The 20707-nt window shown below is 34.4% G+C and overlaps 4 protein-coding genes and 1 pseudogene across 5 annotated transcripts; 2 read left to right on the top strand and 3 right to left on the bottom strand.

The window, feature by feature from the left end:
* Positions 1-2840: 2840 nt before the first annotated feature.
* LOC125575926 lies at positions 2841-4933 on the bottom strand (annotated as a pseudogene).
* A 1998-nt stretch (positions 4934-6931) lies between these two features.
* Positions 6932-9112, top strand: LOC106392617. The gene has a single exon (XM_013833426.2). It carries the CDS (start codon positions 6932-6934, stop codon positions 9110-9112), a length of 2181 nt encoding a protein of 726 aa, XP_013688880.2.
* Positions 9113-9411: 299 nt separating this feature from the next.
* On the bottom strand, positions 9412-9845 carry LOC106392616 (uncharacterized protein At4g04775-like). Its single transcript, XM_013833425.2, has 2 exons — positions 9726-9845; positions 9412-9636 (listed from the first exon to the last, which is right to left on the bottom strand). The coding sequence occupies exons 1-2, from the start codon at positions 9843-9845 to the stop codon at positions 9412-9414; spliced, it is 345 nt and encodes a 114-aa protein (XP_013688879.2).
* A 1874-nt stretch (positions 9846-11719) lies between these two features.
* On the bottom strand, positions 11720-13637 carry LOC125610027. The gene is made up of 3 exons (XM_048781673.1): positions 12789-13637; positions 12009-12713; positions 11720-11758 (listed from the first exon to the last, which is right to left on the bottom strand). Exons 1-3 carry the CDS (start codon positions 13635-13637, stop codon positions 11720-11722), a joined length of 1593 nt encoding a protein of 530 aa, XP_048637630.1.
* Positions 13638-16454: 2817 nt separating this feature from the next.
* On the top strand, positions 16455-18915 carry BNAA06G29630D. 2 transcript variants are annotated; one of them, XM_013788692.3, is made up of 6 exons: positions 16455-17147; positions 17340-17533; positions 17615-17867; positions 17952-18037; positions 18130-18224; positions 18328-18915. In XM_013788692.3, exons 1-6 carry the CDS (start codon positions 16797-16799, stop codon positions 18537-18539), a joined length of 1191 nt encoding a protein of 396 aa, XP_013644146.2. In that variant the 5' UTR covers positions 16455-16796; the 3' UTR covers positions 18540-18915. The 2 variants fall into 2 exon arrangements, with proteins under 2 accessions (XP_013644146.2, XP_013644147.2); XM_013788693.3 differs by having other exon boundaries at positions 16459-17147; positions 18331-18915.
* Positions 18916-20707: the final 1792 nt, after the last annotated feature.

Genomic DNA, 20707 nt, shown 5'->3' with positions numbered 1-20707 from the left:
GTTCATATTCCTTAAAAGTCTTCGGTTGATTTTTGTTTGTTTTCTATCTCCAATTATAATGTATAGTTCGACCGTTTTTTTTTTTTTTTTGATCAAACTACTAATATCATCAGATATAAAAGCTTAAACTCTAAGAATGTGGCGAGTATTTGTGCTAGAAAAAACTGATTTAGCCACTAATATAGTGAGATATTATAATATTAGAAGGTATGGAAACTCTTCTTTGTTGTCCTATTGAACATAATTAAGTTGTTGTCAATTGATTCTATATTTGTGATAAGTGGAAATACATCTTTATGTCTTCTTTACATCATCCTTAATTGGTTTACGGTTCGACCATTTATAATATACTGAAAGTAACATAATATTAGTTGTTGATTATCTTTTTCTAATTAGGGATGCACATAATGAGAGAAATTCAAGGTGAGACCACTTTACAGTTTTGTCCTCGTATCTATAAAGAGTTAGTTTATAGATTACTCTAGCTTTTCAAAATGTAATCAGTTTTAATTAAAATCTGTAATAATATTTAAAAGTTATTACTTTAGAAAACTATCATTTAATATATAAATTTAATCAATTACACAGTAATTTACATAATTTAATTGGCCACACAATATCCAATAAATATAAAGTTACATTGAAATATAAAAACAATTTATATAGTGAGACAAAAAAATACTTATAAAACAAAGAGAATATTCAAATTATATTGACACATTAGAATAGTAAGAATCAGAAAAGCTGAAATCTCAACGTCGATCATTTACGTCGGCCATGCCTTAGATCATCTCCAATGTATTCCTCTATTTTTTCTCTAAAATAGAGGAATTTCATAATAGAGATGAATTTGTCTCCGATGTATTTTTCTATTTTCTCTCCTAAAAAGGAATATTCTTGATATATTCTTTTCAAAGTTTACAAATAATATTTTTTTTTGTGAAATTTGAAAACCAGCCTAATTTATTTTAGTATTTTATAAAATTATGATATTATTTACACAAAATATTTCTTTACAAACTACTCCCTCCGTTTCATATTGTAAGTAGTTTTAGGGAAATTTTTTTGTTTCAAAATGTAAGTAGTTTTCATATTTCTAGGTAACTTTTACATTTATTGAGTATAGTGTGACCAATCAAATTAAATAAACTTATTTTTGATTGGTTAAGTTATATCTAACCTATTTAATATACAATACTTTTTAAAACATAATAATTTTCTTAATCTTTGTGCTTTTAGCCAAAACTACTTACATTATAAAACGGAGGGAGTATTATGTAAATAAAAAATATAATTATATTTATATAAATAATATGTTTCACTAAAAAAATATTTTCGGTATAATTGTTTAAGTAAAAAGTTAAAGGATCATTTTGTAAAAACAAATAGAAGAGGTGACATGGGAAAAATATAGTTTCTCATTGGCCGATTATTTTCGCCTACGTGGACAGTCAACTTCTTGCTAGAGTTCTGATTTCGATTTAAATTTGGGTTTGATTTAGATTCAATTCGGTTAGTTTATTTGGGTTTATTTTTTAATTAAAGTCAACTAAAATTAGTTTTGTTTACATTTGGTTTGATTATGTTTGACTTTGGTTTGGTTTATTTTCGATTAGGTTAATTAGATTTTAGTTTGATTTGGTTTGTGTTTTGTTCGGTTTTGTTTATGTTTTTTCAACTCAGTCGAATTTGATTAGAAAATACTATTTATACAATATAAAATAAATCATCATTTGACTCTAAATTATTTTTTTTCATATTCAAAGTAAAGCCAAACGTCATAATAAAAATGTAGAAAATGTAATCATATAATTTTATATTACTATTTTTTTTTGTCAAAATTTTATATTACTATTTTGGTTGATAAAATTTTTAATCAAATGGTTGGGACATATGTTTTGGTTTGGGGTGGGTCGGATTGGATTCAGCTGGGTTGGTCTGTTTTGGTTTATTTCATTTTTTTTTTGCCCCACCGATGCTTCTTGCACACCAATTATTTTTTTACTTCGTTTAATCAAGTTAGATATATATATATATATATATATATATTTGATTGACAAAAACATATATATTTAACTTCTTTATTTTTATTGTAACTTAAATTATTTACTATTTTCTCTAAATGTTTTTCCATCATAATTAAGAGAAAACGACTATAACTTACCCAAAGTATTATCATATGTTTAATCCGTAATTGGAATATGTGGTGGTGTAAAAACATATAATGAAAACTCAATAAATTTATTATGTTGAACCTTTTAATATTTATTAGTTTATATAGTTATTAATTTAGTAAGAAATTCTATTTAAATTTTGATATTTATTAGTTTATTTAGTTATTAACTTTACGGTATATGTAAATGGTCTAAATTGTAAGGAATAATAAGGAATTTATTATTCTCACTCATTCCCTTGGTTACTATTTATAGCCTACTGTCTTTTGTCCTTGGGACTTCGACATCTTATTCCGATATTTTAACACTGATCTGATCATTGATTCATACTATTTACATATTTGGATAACCGCGATTTGGATAAAACCGAATTGTTAGCACATTCAAATGAAGAGACAAAAGAGTTTCCTTGTGGGGCGATTGCATCAAACTCTCAATATGACAGAATAAAAAAGCAGAGCCAGAGTCATTGGATTTGCCGAGCTCTCTCAAATGATTTCAAGCTGGTGCGTTAAAATTTGTAATTATACTAAGATGACGGATATGTATTAAAAAATACCATTAATTTTCTTCTAAATCAACCCTTAGAGATAGCCGAAAACAATATCTCAAGGTCTTTTTATTCCACATATGAACATTTTGGGTTTTTTACATTGCAAAATTAGTCCACAGGATATATATATATATATATATATATATATATATATATATATATATATCATATATAATGATACAATCATAGTGAAGGACAAAGTCATCATTGCCTAGACCTTGCTCTACGAGCCTCTTCACGAGTAGTTGGAAAAAGTTCCACATACCTTGGCCCAATGGACATTTTGTCCTTAGCCATCGCACTCCTTGCCTCCTTAGCTATCTCAAACTCCACAAAGGCCTCTCCAGTGGCTTTACCATCAGGTCGACACACAACATGTACCCTTCCTTCAACAACCTTGTACCCGCTGAAAAACTCAATGATTTGAGGCTTGTTGGCAGAGTACGGGAGGCCTCGCATCTTGAAACCTCAGTGTACTCGAGCTTCTCTTTCTCTCTACAACTCTTTGCTCTATACGGTCCCGCGCGAGGTGGGCTTACATGGACCTCGTATGCTCCCTCCTCCTTAGCGGCAACGGCGTGGTAGTAATCATGCTTATAGCAGCGGAAAACTTTGACGTATCTCCTATCCATATTCTGCCTGTCCCTCTGCAGTGCAATCTCCACTTGCATTGGACCGGCAAAGACGACAAAGGCCTCCCGGAGGCGAACCACAGGGAATCCGCCATAAGGAGGAAAGCTGGCTGCTCCGGTGCCAACTGCCAAGTTGTAGAGATTTGATTACATCATTCTTTGTTTCTTTGAGCCCACCCCGCTCCCAAACATGGCCCTTCAATTATCAAACCCCAAAAGATCCCCACACTCAACCACAGCCTTTCCCTTTCATTTTTTACTACAACTCTTATGACTCTACACAACATCCATAATAACTAATACCGTTCCATTCTTCCCTTTATACTACTATCTATCTTCAAAAACATGCACATCAATAAGATAACACTTTTTGCCAAGAATCATTTCCACAGAAAAAGCATAATCGATTAAAAAGACAGTAACCCTATACATTCTTAACTGACCACAAAATTCCCAAAAAAAAAAATTATCGATTCATGCTAATCAGGAATCAGTTTTTCAACAGGAAAATGAGAAAAATGTCGCACGTAAGAATACATACCCTCTAGATCCGTACACAGGCTGCTCTATACGAAGTTCTTCCCTCAACCTCAATTGTTTGTTCCTCGTCAATACAAAGAATCCACTCAAGTCGTCGCCATTAAAAGGGGATCTAAATAGCCCTAGATAACATCTTTGGCCTCATTGATCTAAGAAGCGAGATAGTGACTGCCTCCAGCGTCCGGGTGGTTTGCAACCATCACTCTCCTGTGCGCTTCTTTCACCTTCTCTGCCACCACTCTCTCCATGTCATTATGGTCAAACACCACAAACAAAAACTCAGCCAAGCCACCAGAGAACAACTACTTTAGCATAGAGTAACTTGTAGGATAAGATTTATTAAACTACAAACTAAATCTAGCTGATATCAGCCTTGATGAAATGATCTTAATACCATTTTTCAAATCGAGGTGCAAACTAAAAAAAGAAGTAAAGATAGACCTGACTCCAAGGATGAGAGCAGCTTCACACCGTGTCAGGGCAGCTTGGAAACCACCTTCATAAAACATGCGCATTCTAGGCACGATGGGCCTGGCCTTGAAGGCTTGCCAAGCGAGTATACCATATCTACCAGCTATATAGCAGCAGCAGCTACTGCAGCACCTGCAACCATTGGCGTAGCCTGTGTGTAACCTAAAAATAACGTCAGATAACAAAATTAAAAAAAGGAACCCACTTGGAGTTGGAATCAAAAAGAAACATTCTCTCAATTGCTTTCACATAATCACATATTTAGATCAATCTCTCTCTCTCTCTGTTATAACCACAGAAGAGGTGACAGATAGAAAAAAAAGGATTTGATTCAATATCACCACAATGATTTTCCACGAGCGTCCAGCGATAATAATGATGAAGAATTCAAGGTTAAACAGAAACAAAGAGATAAGATTTATGAATTTACCATCGTTCACCTTAGATCTGAGAAAAGGTTTGGAGAATGAGAGCAAAGGGTTTCACGAATCCAATTAGAAAATTGGGGTTTGGAGAAATGAAAAAGGAAAACGTCGAATCTCTCCACTCTCAGACGTGGAAGGTGAAACGAAGAAGGCAAAGCAAACGGGCTCGTGAGCCATTGACATTTATATTTCGTCTCCAAAAAAAAATGACTAAAGCTGGGCTGACGTGGAAGAAACATGCAACCCGATTGGTCGATTTTTAATGCTGACGTGGACACTCTCACTGATCAGATTATCCTCCTTTTAGTATTGTATTGATTCAAAAATCAAAGTGATTAAGATTTCATTTTGTTTAGTGGAGATTATTAACATTGCTTAAGAAAAGATATTTCATCAACATTATATTTGTATTATTTTCTCTCTAGAATTTTTTCCGTTTTAGCTAACTAACATAATAATTAGCAAGAAAATTATACCTTTATGGTTAATAAAGATTCAAGTTCAACAAAAAAATATATTATTATTTCCATGCAATTGATAAAACAAACTTTCAACTATTAGTAGATTTGTTCTAAACTCTCAACTGCAACTTTAGTAAAATCAAACTTTCAGATACTTAGTTAACATTTTGTTTAGTGGAGATTATTCACATGGCTTAAAAAAAGATCTTTCATCAACATCAGATTTGTTTTGTTTTCTCTCTCTAGAATTTTTCGGTTTTTAGTTAACTAGCTCCTAATAATTAGCATACAAATTATACCTTTCTGGTTAATATAGAGGGTTTTTAAAAGAAAATATTTTCTCCCATGCTTTCAATATAATAAATAATAGGTAACAATCCACGCTATAAACGGAGTGAGATGTTTTATAAAAAAATTATTAAATAAAAAATGTTTAATGATAAATATATTTTAATGTTTTGAGCAAATTAATTTTTTTTTTAAATATAATTTTTTTGTAAAAAATATTAATTTTTAATAAAACTAAATATTTTTACGAAAAGGTAAAAATATTTAGTTTTTATCAATTCAAGTATGATACATATTGCTAAAATTTAAAAATTAAAATATTTATATATTTATATGGTATATAGTTTAATTTAAATGATATTATATATATTTATGAACATCAATTAAATGAAACTTTCTACTCATATAATTTTATGATCATTTGTATATTGCTATAAAAATAACTTAAAACATGATCATAAAAATTTCAATGTAATATTTTTAACAGATTTAGTAATTTATATTTATTTTAAAAAATCAAAATATAACATATACGGAAAAATCTAAATTTTGTTATATGGTTAATGCGATTGTTTAATTTATTTTAATAATAGAAAATTAAAGGGAAAATTGGGAAAATAGAACAAGTAAACTAAGGTATTGTCCCCTTAGAACAAAATAAACTTTTGTCACTTTTGGACATTCACTACCCTTTTTGTATATAAAAAATCCTATTAATTTTTTTAGAAGGCAAAAAATTCTGAAAAAATTGTATATTAGATGTAGATAAGCAACTGCATATAAGAAAAATAAATTTGGATTCAAAAAATGTTTGAATAATAATTTCAAAAATGGGGTAAAGGGGTTAGAAAATCAGATCTACCATCTACAGAGGTTTAGAATATATAATCTAACAAAGACATAGTGATCTACTAGTCGTAGCATGCACAATACACCGAAAACATAAACAACTACTGGAGAAGAATATAAATTCCTCATTCCCTCTATGCTCTACGTAACTGGTAGATTTGATGCGCTACAAAAACTAATTAACCTACTAAGGTAGGAAATGCATTATTCGGATTGTATTTTTGTCTACACCGGTGGTATACAGTATTCTACCAGGTCTTCTAATTTCTAAATAGATAGAATGCAAATTCTACCTAATAAAATTACAAAATCCGGAAATCTAGCCAAAAACGGTTAGGAAATATTCAGAAAATCTTTTAAATGTTTTGAATTTCCTTTTTTAATTGTCTTTCCTAAAATCTTGTTTTCTTCTTCAACATACCACGATTTCTGAAATTCAACGTGGAAGTTTTCTTCATTTTTTAGTTCTTTCAAACTTTTGTCATTCTAAAATATGAAGATTAACATATATGCTTCATGTGGTTTGTGGAAATCGTCGATGAACAATGGATGGGGATTTCTTGTTGATGAAGAAAAAGGAGGCAGGTTACTTACTTTGGACACAAGTTCAAGCTTTGAAAACCTAAAGGCTATGGTGTGTGAAAACTTTGGAATTGATGTAAACATGGTCAATATAGAGCTGAGTTATTTACCTTCCGATTTGATCAATAGCATCTACTCACCCCCTGTTATCATCACCAGTGAAAGACAAGTTCGAAATTTTCTTACATATGTAAAGAACAAAGCTTCGACGCAGTTGTGTGTGAGTACTCAAGCCTCTAACATAGCGGAAGAAGGTAGTGAGTCGCCTAACAGAGAGGAAGCGCTTATGGAGTCTGACGATTCAAGTGATATGGATTCAGAACAAGATGTTGAGGTACCTGACAGTGAAGATGACAAAAAGTGTGACAAAGAAAAGATCAATGAAGATGGTGTTCGCTTTTCTTTGGTGGATGTTGTGAAGAAGGGTCAATCATTTACTTCCAAAACACTTTTGAAGGCAGCATTCGAAATATGTGCAATGAAAAATAATTTCGACTACGTGGTTGTCAGATCGGATAAAAAAGTATGGTACATTCGTTGCTCAGATGATGACTGCACATGGCGTGTTCGTGCAGAAGGTTTAACAGGCTCATCGTATTTTATCATCAAAAAGTATGTACCTGATCATTCATGTGCTGCCTCCAATAGGAAGGGTTCTGTTAGGACAGTTTCAGCAAAAACAGTGGGTACTCTGATCATGCATAAGTATGAAACTGCTAAAGAAGGACCGAGATCGGATGATATAATCCAGTATATGCGTATGGTATATGGAGTTGAGATATCCTATTCTTTGGCGTGGGATGCACGTGAATATGCAATCAACGCAGTTAAAGGTATTCCGGAGAAAGGTTATGAAAAAATTCCTAAATACTTGCATATAATGAAGGAAGCTAATCCAGGGTCACACACATTTTATGAAAGGGATACAAAAGGGAGATTCAAATACCTCTTCATCTCGTTTGGTCAGAGTGTTCGCGGTTTCTATGCTGCAATTAGAAAAGTTATTGTGGTGGATGGGACTTTTTTGAAGAGCAAATACAAAGGAGTATTACTAGTTGCTACAGCATTAGATGGAAACTCGAGTTTATATCCTATTGCCTTTGGAGTTGTCGACTCAGAGAATGACCTCGCCTGGAACTGGTTTATGAGACAACTTAATATGGTCATTGCTGACGACCATAGTTTAGTTTTTGTGTCTGATAGGAATTCCTCAATTGCTAAAGCTATTGCGAGAGTGTACCCGCAAGCTCATCATGGAATTTGCATTCACCACTTGCTGAATAATGTTGTAACATATTTCAGCGGGAAAGGTGTGGCTGGTTTGGTTGCTAAGGCTTCTAAAGCTTATCGAGCTGCTGATTTTCGTAAGGTCTTCACTGCTATTTTCGCTATTAGTCCTGAAATTGGACAGTATCTCATAGATGCCGATGTGAGGAAGTGGGCTCGTTGTCAGTTTCCGGGTTACAGATATGATATTAGGACTACTAACCCTGCGGAGTCGATAAATGCAGCTTTGCGTACGCCTAGAGAGTTTCCAGTGATACCTTTGTTGGACAGCATTAGGGAAATGATGACTCGATGGTTTTTTAAACGTAGAACTTTAAGTTCTAAGCATTCGAAGCCACTAACCATTGCTGTGGAGAAGAAGATTGACAGAAGGATTGAGAAGGGTAAGACATTTAAGGTGTTTCCCGTTAGCGATCATAGGTTTTTAGTTCAAGGTGACACTTTCGACTGCTCGGTAGACTTGGTCAGACGCACGTGTTCATGTGGGAAATTCGATCTGATGAAAATCCCATGCAGGCACGCCATAAAAGCAGGCTTCAGTGTTGGAATAAGACCACACACACTCACAGACGACATGTACACTACTGCCTCATGGCGCTCGGCTTATGAAGAAAGCATAAATCCTATTAGCGTCCCCGAAGATGCATGGAAACTCCCATCTCATGTGGAGAAGTCAAAAATGCTTCCTCCAGAGAGTATACGAGCTGCGGGTAGGAGAAAGAAACGCAGATACGAGACAGCCGAAGATAAGATCCGTTCGTCACAAGGAACTCAACGCTCTACAGTTCGGAAATGTAGTCGATGTGGGATTGAAGGTCACAACAGGAGAACATGTGATTTAGCAATATAAGATTCTCAATTTGTTCAATGCAAGTTATGTTTCAGAGACTATGTTTTTCTTTTTATTTCGTTTTATGCAAGTTATGATTGAGAGACTATGTGTTCTTCATGTTTTATGCAAGTTATGTTTCAGAATTTTCATGTTGAATTTTAGATCTAATAGACTATGTGTTTTCTTCTTCAGATGATGATTGGAAGTTATGTTTCAGTTTGTTCATGTCAAATGATCCAACTGGAAATCGTTTAGGTCTAAACATTAGAATTATATAGAAGTTTTATTTTAACATTAACCAGAGAACCATTACATTATCAATCACGTTTGGACCAGAGACATAAAATAGTGAGAATGGATCCTAAACAACCTACATCAATCGAATTCTTATGTTTCATAACTTCCTCCTCAACTGTCTTCTTCATGGAACTTCTCAGATCTTCAATTTCCTCGCCAATTCTCGTCTGATGCTCATCCATCCTCTGAATCTCATCTAACAGAGCCTCGTCTACCCACTTAAAAAGATGGATTTCGTTCTTTCTCTGTTTGAAAACACAAAAACAAGTCAATCTCACATATGTTCATTCTCTGATCATATTGAATAATGATGAATAAGTAATTACAGATTTACCTGTATCCCAATCTCGCATCTGAAGAACCGTCGATATGGGTTCTCTTCTGTTTTTGAAACATATGTGACAATCCCCTTCCCACACCAGCATCTGGAAGGGATCCCTTCATTGTAATTCATGTTCGTCATTCTTTGTTGAGAAGGAACGAGATGTTTTTTTCGAGATGTAGGAGAAACAAACGATGGAATATATAGTGTTTCAGGTCATTTGATGGTCTTATATAAGATTTTTTTAGGTCAAACAATCTTCCACTCGGGTTGGAAGTTAGGGTAAAGTTGTATGTGTTTTGATTATTAAGATTTGTCTTGATTAGTAAGATCTTTTTCTGATTTAAAAGGTTTGTGTGGATTCAATGGGTTGAGATCGTTTGTCATACTTCAGTAGCATTTAGGGCATACATAGGGGTTGAATAATGTTTGTCATTCTTTAGTGGCATTTAGGGCATAGATAGGGGTTGAAATGGTTTGTCTTACTTTAATGTCAAATAGGGAATATTTAGGGGTTGATAAAGATTGTCATTCTTTAGTGGAATTTAGAGCATAAATAAGGTTTCAAATGGATTGTCTTACTTTAGTGTCAAATAGGGAATATTTAGGGGTTGATAAGGATTGTCTTCGCATACCACTCATTTAGGGAATATTTAGGGGTTAATAAGCATTGTCACAACACATAAATCGAACAACTAGATGTTTCAAATAAAGTAAAACTAAAGAGTAACTACAAGAATCAAATTCAAGAGTCAAATAAGAGAGCCAATAACAACCTATTTCCTTAACAAGTAATAAACGAAAGAACTTCAATCAAGTTCCACTAGAGGATTTGTGATCGTCTTTAGAGGAGTGTATTGTGCCATTCTCAAAATAAGCTCAGGATCATTGGCAGCTTCCCATAGGTCGTAAACAATCTTTTGGCGCGCTTCTCGAATGTTGTTGTCATTCACCAGGGAGAAATCCAAACCTAGAAGATGACATTCAATGTGCTTCAAGGCATACACTCCACAATCACTGCTACTCTTGTTTAATAAGTAGGGCATTGGGGCGTAACTGACAGTATATTGCTTGACCTTGAGTTGCTGCCGATTCTTTGATGAGTGAACATATTTGACAATCCTAGGGATGAGAATGGCAAATGGCTCTACTTCCTTGTTGTATTTCAATCCCTCACAGTCAAAGACCTCTATCGACAGAGAAACAAAGTTGACACACATAGAGATCCAGTGTTTACCAACATTTAGAGGCACATACATGCGTGTGACGTCAAGATCCCACGTCAGTCCTGTTCGTCCGTGTGGTGGAAGTTCACCAATGCCGTACCGGTGAAGCAATTCAGATACTTTGAATTTCTTCTTGTCCTTCCGAAACTCATCGAAAGAGGTCTTCATTTGATTACTGAACATGCAGCTCATGAATGCTACTTTTGTTGGTTCCCATCGTCGCAAAGTAGTCCTCTCAGTGAATAAGTATATCATAGCATCAATTTCCTGAAAGTTTTATAATAGATTGTAACTCATGTACTGAAAATATTAAGGAACACATTTAGACTTACGTGATTCAAAAGCCATTCTGTAGGTCCCATGACGCGTGCTGCTAACACACTTGTTAACATAGAAGGTCCAATTTTCAGTTCACTGCAATGCAAAATTCAGTTAAAAATGATACTATTCTAACGTTTTGAGAAACAATATAAACTTACTTGGAAGTTGAGGACCACTCAATTATTTTGGCCCATCCATCCTCAGGGACAAACACTAGTGAGTGATCAATGTCATGCACCCGGTCCTCAAGTAATTCCTCATCTTTTAGAGTAGGTGGTTTCTAATTCGGAGGCTTGAATGAAGACAGTGGAGTAACCCATTCTGCTGGTTCGTCGTCCTTGATTTTTTGTGAGGGATCAAAGCCTTTAACATGTGATGCTTGAGAAAGGTTTCCCACGGCGTCTTGTAAAAATTCTTGCGTCCCCTTATCTACATAGGTCGATGATTGTGACAAATTCTTCAAAAATCAAACATGTCATCGTCATCAGTTTTAACTTCCTGTAAATAAAGCGAAGCATAACAACATTAATAGGAAATAGAGTCAACATATTCACAAAATTACATTACAAAATAGACAAGCTAACATGTCATAGTTATCAGTTCACTTCATAGCAAACAAAAAGATACATTACAAGCCGATATGCAACATAGCACAATACAAGGACATTACAAAATAGTCAAACCACAGAAACACTTACAACAGAAGATGTTTCGTCCTACATAATTCAAAGCTTCATGTTTTGGTTACCTTTCTTACTGGCCGAGGGCTACGACGAAGCGGAGGAGGATCAACACTCACAGATGCCTTGCCTTTGCCTTTTCCCTTTGCTCCTGAAGAACCCGGACTCTGTGATGATTTCTCTTGCTCTTTCCCAAGTGTTGCAGAAGGACAGGGAATCTCAGATGCTATGTCTCGTCCCACTGCAACTGAAGGACCCGTAATCTGCGACACTGTTGCCTTCAGTTGAGCCATCTCATTGTCGACCTTGTCAAAACGCTCTTGTATGTCCTTCTGCAGCAGCTCCTTAAAAGAATTGAAAGAAGAGTTGAACAAACCTTCAATGAAGGTCTTCATATCACCGGAGACAACACTGTTATGTTCAGCCGCTCTTTGACAAAGAAGTTGTTTCTTTCGAGACTCGACACCAGGATCAATTAGCTTACGCTTCCCCCTTTTTGTAACAACAGCTGGTTCCTCTTCAACAACAGCTGGTTCCTCCACAGGTGTTTCTGTGACATTTTCAACTTCGACATCCTCTTCTGCGTCAGATAACTCCATATTTGGAGGCAGAGTCTCAACTTCCCAAGTGAATTGCTTCCAGTCTTGTTTGGCACTGATCAGAGCAACAATGCGATTGACTCTTTCGTCATTCTTCTCATCTTCCCTAAAGAACTCAGCATTATCAGTTGCATCCAAGCTCCCAGTAGATGATATAAACGGGAACAGCTCTCCCTGAAAAAAAAATGAAACAATAAGCTTCAGTTGTTCGATTATTGAACTCAACTTTAATATAAGAAAGATAACTACCTTATCAAAGTTGGACTCTAGGCTGGTGATATCTTGATATGATACTTTTCCACTTCCTTTCCAATTTCTACATCTCACTTTCGTCAAGTTGTTTTTGATCTTTTTACCCACCATAGAACCGATGTCTGGGATTGCCTCCATAATCCATATCTGAAACACATATGAGAATCCATCCAATACATAGCTGTTCTTCAGATGCACATCTTCCCTTGCTTTGAATATTGATGCAAGCAGCTCATCATAGGCGCGAAGACCCCAAGGATACATCCTCATTTTCTCAAAATCCATCACCAAACGGATGAACTCGTGAGGGATAAACACTCTCAAATCCTTCGCAATGACGAATCGATGTATAATACACAGATACACTAGTCGCACCCTGTCTACATACGTCCACTCCTTACAGACTTTAAGGAGCTCATCCCTTATAACCAATAAGTTGATCTTCTTATTTTCCTTCAGCACCGTGCTCCAGAACCCCTTATCACTCTTCCAGTTATTGAAGTCTACGTCGGGTTCTTCTTTGAACTTCAATCCAGTCACAGCATAAAACTCTTGCATAGAAAACCTGAGAGGCCTCTTTGCAAAAAGAAACCACAACTCGTGAAGCTTGGAAACCTTGAGCTGCTTGCATATGAAGCTGTGAATAACCTTTCCTGAGTAAATAAGCTTGTTCTCTACGATTGCCAGAATCGGACCGAAGACAGGGTCTTTCAAAACTTCTTGATACTCATCCCTGAGAACCACCTTCAGCGTCCCCAGAATCGTGCGCCTACAGGTGTTGTTAATCTTATCAATCTTGGTCTCAGCTCCTTCTTCAATAAAGCGTTTTGGAAACTGGTAATCCATTCCTATAAAACATGAAATCAAAAACATCAACTCATTAGCCTTTTAAGTCCATTACGAATTCAAAACACAAAGCAAATTCAATACCAAACAAAATATAACTCAGAATCGTATAGAACAAGAACTACGATGACCTCACAATCAACTCAACCCACAAACGAAAATCAAAATGCGATTCGATTTGTATTTTTAAACAATTCAAGCTCTTTATACTACATGCACGTAAACAAAAACGGAAAAAATCAGAAAGGGGATTTCCAAACCCTAACCTTCAATTCTCTGTAATCGATGATTCAAAAAGAGTAAAGACGACAGAAGGAGGACGAAGGAGAGATGTGACGACGATATCGTCGTCTCCGACGAACTTGAACGGACAAAATAAAGGGGGAGTCGACGGCGGAATCGCCTCTGAATTTTATGAAACGGGAGTCGGAGACAAAGAAAGTGAAGCAATTTTTCACTGAATCCGTTTGTTTTTTACTTCTTACTATTAACCTATTTTATTAAAAAGGACAAAACAGGTTTTTCATTTTTTTTTGTTCTAAAGGGACAAAGTTTGGGTTTTTTATTGTAAGGGGACAAAGATATGCTTTTTTTGTTCCTTATCGGCAAAAATCCCAAAATTAAACAAGAATGATAGAAAATATACATATTTTTATTAAATTTTTAGTATTAAAAATTATTAATTTATATATATATATAATCATATTATATAATACTGTATTTTTTATTTAAGGAAATAATGAAATTTTTTTTTGTAGATTACTTAATTTTATAGTTAGTCTAATGAAAAATATAATAAATGTTTAGATGAACAAAAATATTTCTATAAAAATTCTAAAGATGATTCAAGTGATGACACATGAAATAACTCATATGTTAAAATACTTTTCATATAATATATAAGAAATAACAAACTTTCAAATATCAATCTATTCTATTAAAACAGTAGTGTGACCCATTGATAAAAGTTATGTCCAACAATTATTTCAACAATACATACTTAAAAAATATTAACTGCATCAAAATATATATTATGGATGTAACCACTACTTTACTTGCACAATAATCGGAATAGCATCAAAATCAAAATCGTCACTCAATAACTGCATCTAAATATCAATTATCAATGTGTCTTTGTATAACACGAACATTTGAGGCAGTTTAATGCATCTAAAAATCAAATCAGTATTGAATGAACATTTTTGGTTTACAACCCTGATTTTCGGGTCTATTTCGATTCATTTTGTGGGTACAACTATTTTTTTTATTAAACAGGTTAATAACTCAAAATCTTATTAAATGCAAGAAATAGCTTGATTTTGTTCAAATTTGATTACACATTTTAAATTTCTATCAAATACAGTAGAACCTCTATAAATTAATACTCGATAAATTAATAATCTTTATAAATTAATAAATTTTACCGGTCTCAACTTGGACCGGCTAAAAATTTGACATAAATCGATAAAATAATAAGATAATATTTTTTAAGAAAATTCTATGTAAATATATGGTCACATTAAAATTATAAATTAATCATTTATATGTATACCTACTTTATATAAGTAAGAACCTATTATTATATTGTTGTTTTTATATTCACAATGAAATTATCTTTATATTTATTTAACACTTAATATATTTTTGATGATAATTAGTGATTTTATATCTAAAATCACATTTAAGTTATATGCAATATATATTATATACACCAAATAATATAATAAAAGTAATATAAATATCAAATTTCAAAAAATAACAATTAATTCTATACACTAAAATCAAATATTTTATTTTCTTAGAATAAATATATCTTAAAATAAGAAATATAAATAAGAAGTTTTTTGTAAATTAATATCTCTATAAATTAATAAAATTTCAAAGTTTCAATATTATTAATTTATAGAAGTTCTATTGTATATTGCATATCATTCAAAACCCTGACATATTCAATAATAAAAACTATATTCATTAGAAAATTATGTTTACAATAATTTTCACAAATATAATGCGTATTTGTAACATTTAAATGTAGATACACAAGCAAACAATTAAAATTTATATCAAATAAATTTATTAATTATACACCTCTTACATTGGGTCAAAATTTACAAAACTTATTTTTAATTACATAAGAAATTAGTAATAATAAATTCATATAAACCATTATATATGAAATCAAATCATGAAAATTGAATGAGAAACATATAATTTTATCTATTTTATTACTATTTTATTAATAAAAATTATACTATAGTTTACTATTAAAAAATCACTGTTTAGGAATAAAGTACAAAATTAATGTGTGAAATGGCTACGATACAAGTGTATAGTTATGTAATATCACAAATTCAATAAAATTATCAAAACGTCTTACTAATAATTTTAAAAATATTATACACAAACATATAAATTAAAGTTCTTTAACATATTAGAAAAAAATTACAAAAAACGGGCATACGGGCATATCATTACAAGAAACGAGCATATGCCGAATTAACTTTTAAATTTTTATTATTTTATAAAATAGATTTTGATTAAGTTTTATACAAAAATATGATTACAAAAAATACACAAATATGATTATAAAGAAAAGCATAAAGATAAAAATTAAATTTCTAAAAAGAAAATCAAAACAAAAAATATACCCGCCATTTATTCAAGTTTTTAAGGGCGGGTCAGAATCTAGTAGATTTATTCAATATTTAACTATCCACCAACAATACTATTTGGTCTATCAAGAAAGCCCGGCCCAATATTCAATAACGGAGAACTGCTTGGTCAACGGACGAAACACCATTCGCTACCAAACACATCTCTTGGCTTCCCACCATCTTCCTCTTTTCGCCACATCTGTCTGTAATATTAATTTTTTTCAGCTGTTTTCAACTATATTTTAATAATAATGAGTCTACGCCACTACAAAATGAAAAAAAAAAGAGTCCATGATTTTCTTCTTTTGTGGTAAATAATATAAATCGAAATTCCCAAATCCTTCATCTTCTTCCCAATCTCTAAAACCCTAGACTCACTTTCCAACTCAAGCAGACAGAACCAAGAAGCTTATTTACGTTTTTCTGGGGAAAAATAAATTTTACTGCTTTTTGTTTGGGTTTGTTCGATTTTGCGTCATCTGAAATCGATTTTGCAATCAACACAATGTCGGGTTCTGGGGGAGTTTCAATCGCCCGATCAGCGATCCGCGGCGAGAATCGGTTCTACAATCCTCCTCCGATGCGGAGGATGCAGCAGCAGCTGAGGGAGAAGCAGCAACGAGAAGAAGAAGGTGGGATGTTGGTGGATAAGGAGCTTTCGACTGCTTCGATGCCGCCGCCTCGTCTGAGGAAAGCTCAGGCTAGGAGCAAGAATCGGGTCGTGGTTTCCGGGTCGGAAGTAAGCGCCGGCTCATCTGAATCATCCGGGTCGGGTCGGGTTCAGAGCGAGGGGTCAAACTTGGATCGGTTCTTGGAGCACACCACTCCACTTGTCCATCCCCGGTTACTTCCCATTGTAAGAATCTTTCTGGTAGAATAAGTTAGAAATGTCATTTATTGCTGATTGTAATGAAGTTCATAAGAGTATTGGTCACACCTGGACTTGAATTGGGGAACTTTAGTTTAGAATTCATTGCAAAATGTGTTTTTTTCTTTCTTTCTATTGTATCCTTTAAGCATTGCTTATTGCTGCAAATACGTTTTACAGGGGAGCAGGTGTGAACTTAAACCGGAGTGCAATACATATTTTGTTCTGGAGGATCTGTGGGAGTCGTTTGCAGAGTGGAGTGCGTACGGTGCGGGTGTTCCCCTACATATGCATGGGAGCGACTCCACTGTGCAGTACTACGTGCCTTACTTATCTGGCATTCAGTTGTATGTAGACCCATTAAAGAAAGCAAGGTTAGTTCTTTCAAGTGTTTCTGTTCATTACATGAAAGAAACTCTTCTGTTTTTATCTTTGATTATTGTCTTTTGAAACAGAAATCCAGTTGAAGATAATGATGTAAGTAGTGAAGGTAGTAGTAAGCTTGATAAGTTACCTAACCATGCTAAGAATATGGAGAATGCGGTGGACTTGAGTGTCAGTGAACTGAATAGAGTTAGTCTGGGGGATCAATCTATTACCGGTTCGTTGTCAAGTGGAGAGACTGAGATCAGCAACCCTCAGGGACGGTTATTGTTTGAGTACTTGGAGTATGATCCTCCCTTTGGCCGTGAACCTCTCGCTAACAAAGTAAACCGTCCTTCTCCTAAGCAAAGTCAACTATCTTTATTGTTTTTTTTTTTCACATTTTAACAAAAGTTTTCATAACATTAGGTGTCAGATCTCGCCTCAAGGTTTCCTGAGCTAATGACATACCGGAGCTGCGACCTTTCTCCATCAAGTTGGGTCTCTGTGTCATGGTACGTCTCCTCTTGAGTCTTGAGATCGTTACTTTTGGAATATATATATGGATGGACCTGAAACGGTTAGGTTTTAATTGGTCGGTGTGTAGGTATCCAATATACAGAATACCAGTTGGTCCAACACTACAAAATCTCGATGCCTGCTTTCTAACTTTCCACTCTCTCTCAACACCACCTCCGCAAAGTAAGTAACCTTATGTTTTTGATTTGAACAAGATAGTGTCTCTTTGTCTAGAAATGTCAGAAACTAGCGGGATCTCTTACTCAGTATTGTGTATGTATTGAAGCAGGTTGTAGTGATACTAAGCCATCCATGAAGCTACCTTTGGCTACTTTTGGATTGGCATCTTATAAGCTGAAACTATCTGTGTGGAACCAAAACAGAGGTCAAGAGTCCCAAAAGCTCTCGTCTTTGCAACAAGCTGCTGACAAATGGCTTAAGCGTCTGCAAGTTGATCATCCGGACTACATGTTCTTCACCTCCAATGGCCACAAATGAGGTGAAAAAAACGAAAGATGTTTTCTCGACCATCAACTTTGGCTCTGGTCTGATCCAACAGACCCATTATCTGCTACTCTCTACTTCACATATAGTCTCTCTTACACTGAAGAACCACCAAACTCGGGCGATTTAAGAGTCTTCTGTTTCATTTCTAGAAGATGGTTTGTGAATTTGTAGCCTAATCTTCCCAAATGTCCTTTACTGAAACTAGTCTTTTGCTTTTCCCTAAATAAGGATTTGAGGAGAGAGCTCATATAGTGGTTTTGTAACACTTTTTGGTGATACACTTCGGTTGCTGAACTGAAACACAGCTTGGCTTATGTATCGGTTTTCAACAGGTTTTAGTAATGAAAAGTTTGTATCTTTTATAAAATTTCAGAGTGTTCTGAATAGAGGAAAATGTAATTTCATTTCATGAATATGCTTTGCTAACATACATTGAGAGTTGAGACTAGTGTAATGATTCCTTGATTCACCATGACCAGGTCCTTTAGTGAGGGATTAGAACTTGTCGTCAAGCATGGTTGCCCACATCAAGTCCCGCACAAACTCCCTCTTTCTCGCCTTCTCTTAATCTTCATTCGAAAGTAATACTTGGCGCATAAAGAAACTAGGAATAAATTAGCCCGATTAATATAAATCTCAAAATGTGATCAATTACAGCAAATCCTAATTTTATATCCTCATACTTATTTTCAACTTATCTATATATTGTATGTATCAATGAAATTTATGTTTTGTTAACAATCTATGACATTTATGTTGCTTGAAAAATCACGAAGCTGAATAAAAAGAGCTTTATGCATTATAACTTTTGCCTTCAAATTGGCTTTAAACTTAAAACAAAGTATTATAAATATTCCAAAATTAAAAATAAACAAGAAAGTAAAAGCAGAACAGTATGAAAGCCCTAGAAAATATCATATAATACTCAATTATAAATACAGTGTTATAGGGAATCTCCAAATCAAAATTCTGTTACTAAAACACGTTTTTGGGGTCCACTTTCACTTGTTTTTTTTTTCTTTACAAATTAGAAATGTTAAATAAAAGTTGGGCTAATTGGCGAAATAGCTAAGTCTGGAAGAGAAATTAAGTATATGAACATGATTTTGACATAATTAAATGGGTAACAATTGTCTCTCACCTCATCCGGTTCTACCCTCCACGCTTACAAGTCTTCGGTGAGAGAGAGATAAATGACGTTTAGGAAATTAATTAAATAAATGACGATGTGATAGAGAAAGAGATGACGTTGCGGGAAGGAGGAATGGATGATATTCACCATGCACTGTGCATATCATAAGGAGAGAGTAGAAGCCACGTCCTCATGAAAATAACCGCATGCTATTTACTGAGTTCAGTAAATATGTGGATGAGAATAGACCACCCTCAGAAAATATCTAGCATTCTATATAATTTGACAGTCTGTCCATCTCTTGTTAAGTAAGAAAAAGACAGTCACTAAGGTGAAAGCAGAGAACGAGTTAATGCTCAGCAGATTCGACCAGGTAATCATCAGTAACAACCAACTAATCTTTGTATTTATCTGTATTTGGAGTTGATGATCAGTATGTTCTTTAATATGTATTATTGTCTCAATATGGAATGGACCTTTTGATGTAGATCTGAGATAGTACTTTTTTACATCCAACATACAGATGACAGGGCAGGATAAAGTCTTACTTGTCCATGGGACGTGGGTCCGTGATAGCGATCAACGGTGGATATTTGAACCTGACATAACGGCCAAAGTAGAACATTTCATTCGGATTTTCTCCGGGATGACGATGACAGAGTTATTGACTTCGGTGAGAGAACGCTATCAACTATCATCGACCGATGCTACGCTCAAGCTTTCATATCAATATCCGGAATGGGTGAGCTTTGGAGATGCGGAGCTCGAAATGCCTCAGTACATAACCGAGGACACAGAAATAGGTGTGTTTCTAAACATGAGGAGATCTATTGAAGAAGTTCCTCTATATGTCTCTATCTACCGCCAATCACATGGAGGGAAGCTACTTACTAAGGAGCGCGAGACAGAACAGAGGGTGCCTATGGCAGAGGATGGTGTAGATGGAATCGATGAAGAAGACTGGCATACCTTTGCACTATCCGAAACCCCACTGACCATGCCACTCACTCAACCGCAAACGAAGGCC

The sequence above is a fragment of the Brassica napus genome, chromosome A6, assembly GCF_020379485.1.
Source record: "Brassica napus cultivar Da-Ae chromosome A6, Da-Ae, whole genome shotgun sequence".
NCBI classification, from domain to species: Eukaryota; Viridiplantae; Streptophyta; class Magnoliopsida; order Brassicales; family Brassicaceae; genus Brassica; species Brassica napus.
The sequence above is the reverse complement of the archived record's forward strand: the minus strand, read 5'-3'. Positions and strand labels throughout refer to the sequence as shown.

What these genes read in the sequence shown, in the direction of transcription:
- LOC106392617 (XM_013833426.2), top strand. Translation starts at nt 6,932, where the DNA reads ATGAACAATGGATGGGGATTTCTTGTTGATGAAGAAAAAGGAGGCAGG.
- LOC106392616 (XM_013833425.2), bottom strand. Translation starts at nt 9,845, where the DNA reads ATGAATTACAATGAAGGGATCCCTTCCAGATGCTGGTGTGGGAAGGGG. An exon ending in GATGCGAGATTGGGATACAG is followed by an intron (nt 9,637 to 9,725) that starts GTAAATCTGTAA and finishes GTTTTCAAACAG; the next exon opens with AGAAAGAACGAAATCCATCT.
- LOC125610027 (XM_048781673.1), bottom strand. Translation starts at nt 13,637, where the DNA reads ATGGATTACCAGTTTCCAAAACGCTTTATTGAAGAAGGAGCTGAGACC. An exon ending in TAGAGTCCAACTTTGATAAG is followed by an intron (nt 12,714 to 12,788) that starts GTAGTTATCTTT and finishes TTTTTTTTTCAG; the next exon opens with GGAGAGCTGTTCCCGTTTAT. An exon ending in GCCCTCGGCCAGTAAGAAAG is followed by an intron (nt 11,759 to 12,008) that starts GTAACCAAAACA and finishes CTTTATTTACAG; the next exon opens with GAAGTTAAAACTGATGACGA.
- BNAA06G29630D (XM_013788692.3), top strand. Translation starts at nt 16,797, where the DNA reads ATGTCGGGTTCTGGGGGAGTTTCAATCGCCCGATCAGCGATCCGCGGC. An exon ending in AGTTGGGTCTCTGTGTCATG is followed by an intron (nt 18,038 to 18,129) that starts GTACGTCTCCTC and finishes GTCGGTGTGTAG; the next exon opens with GTATCCAATATACAGAATAC. An exon ending in CTCAACACCACCTCCGCAAA is followed by an intron (nt 18,225 to 18,327) that starts GTAAGTAACCTT and finishes TATGTATTGAAG; the next exon opens with CAGGTTGTAGTGATACTAAG.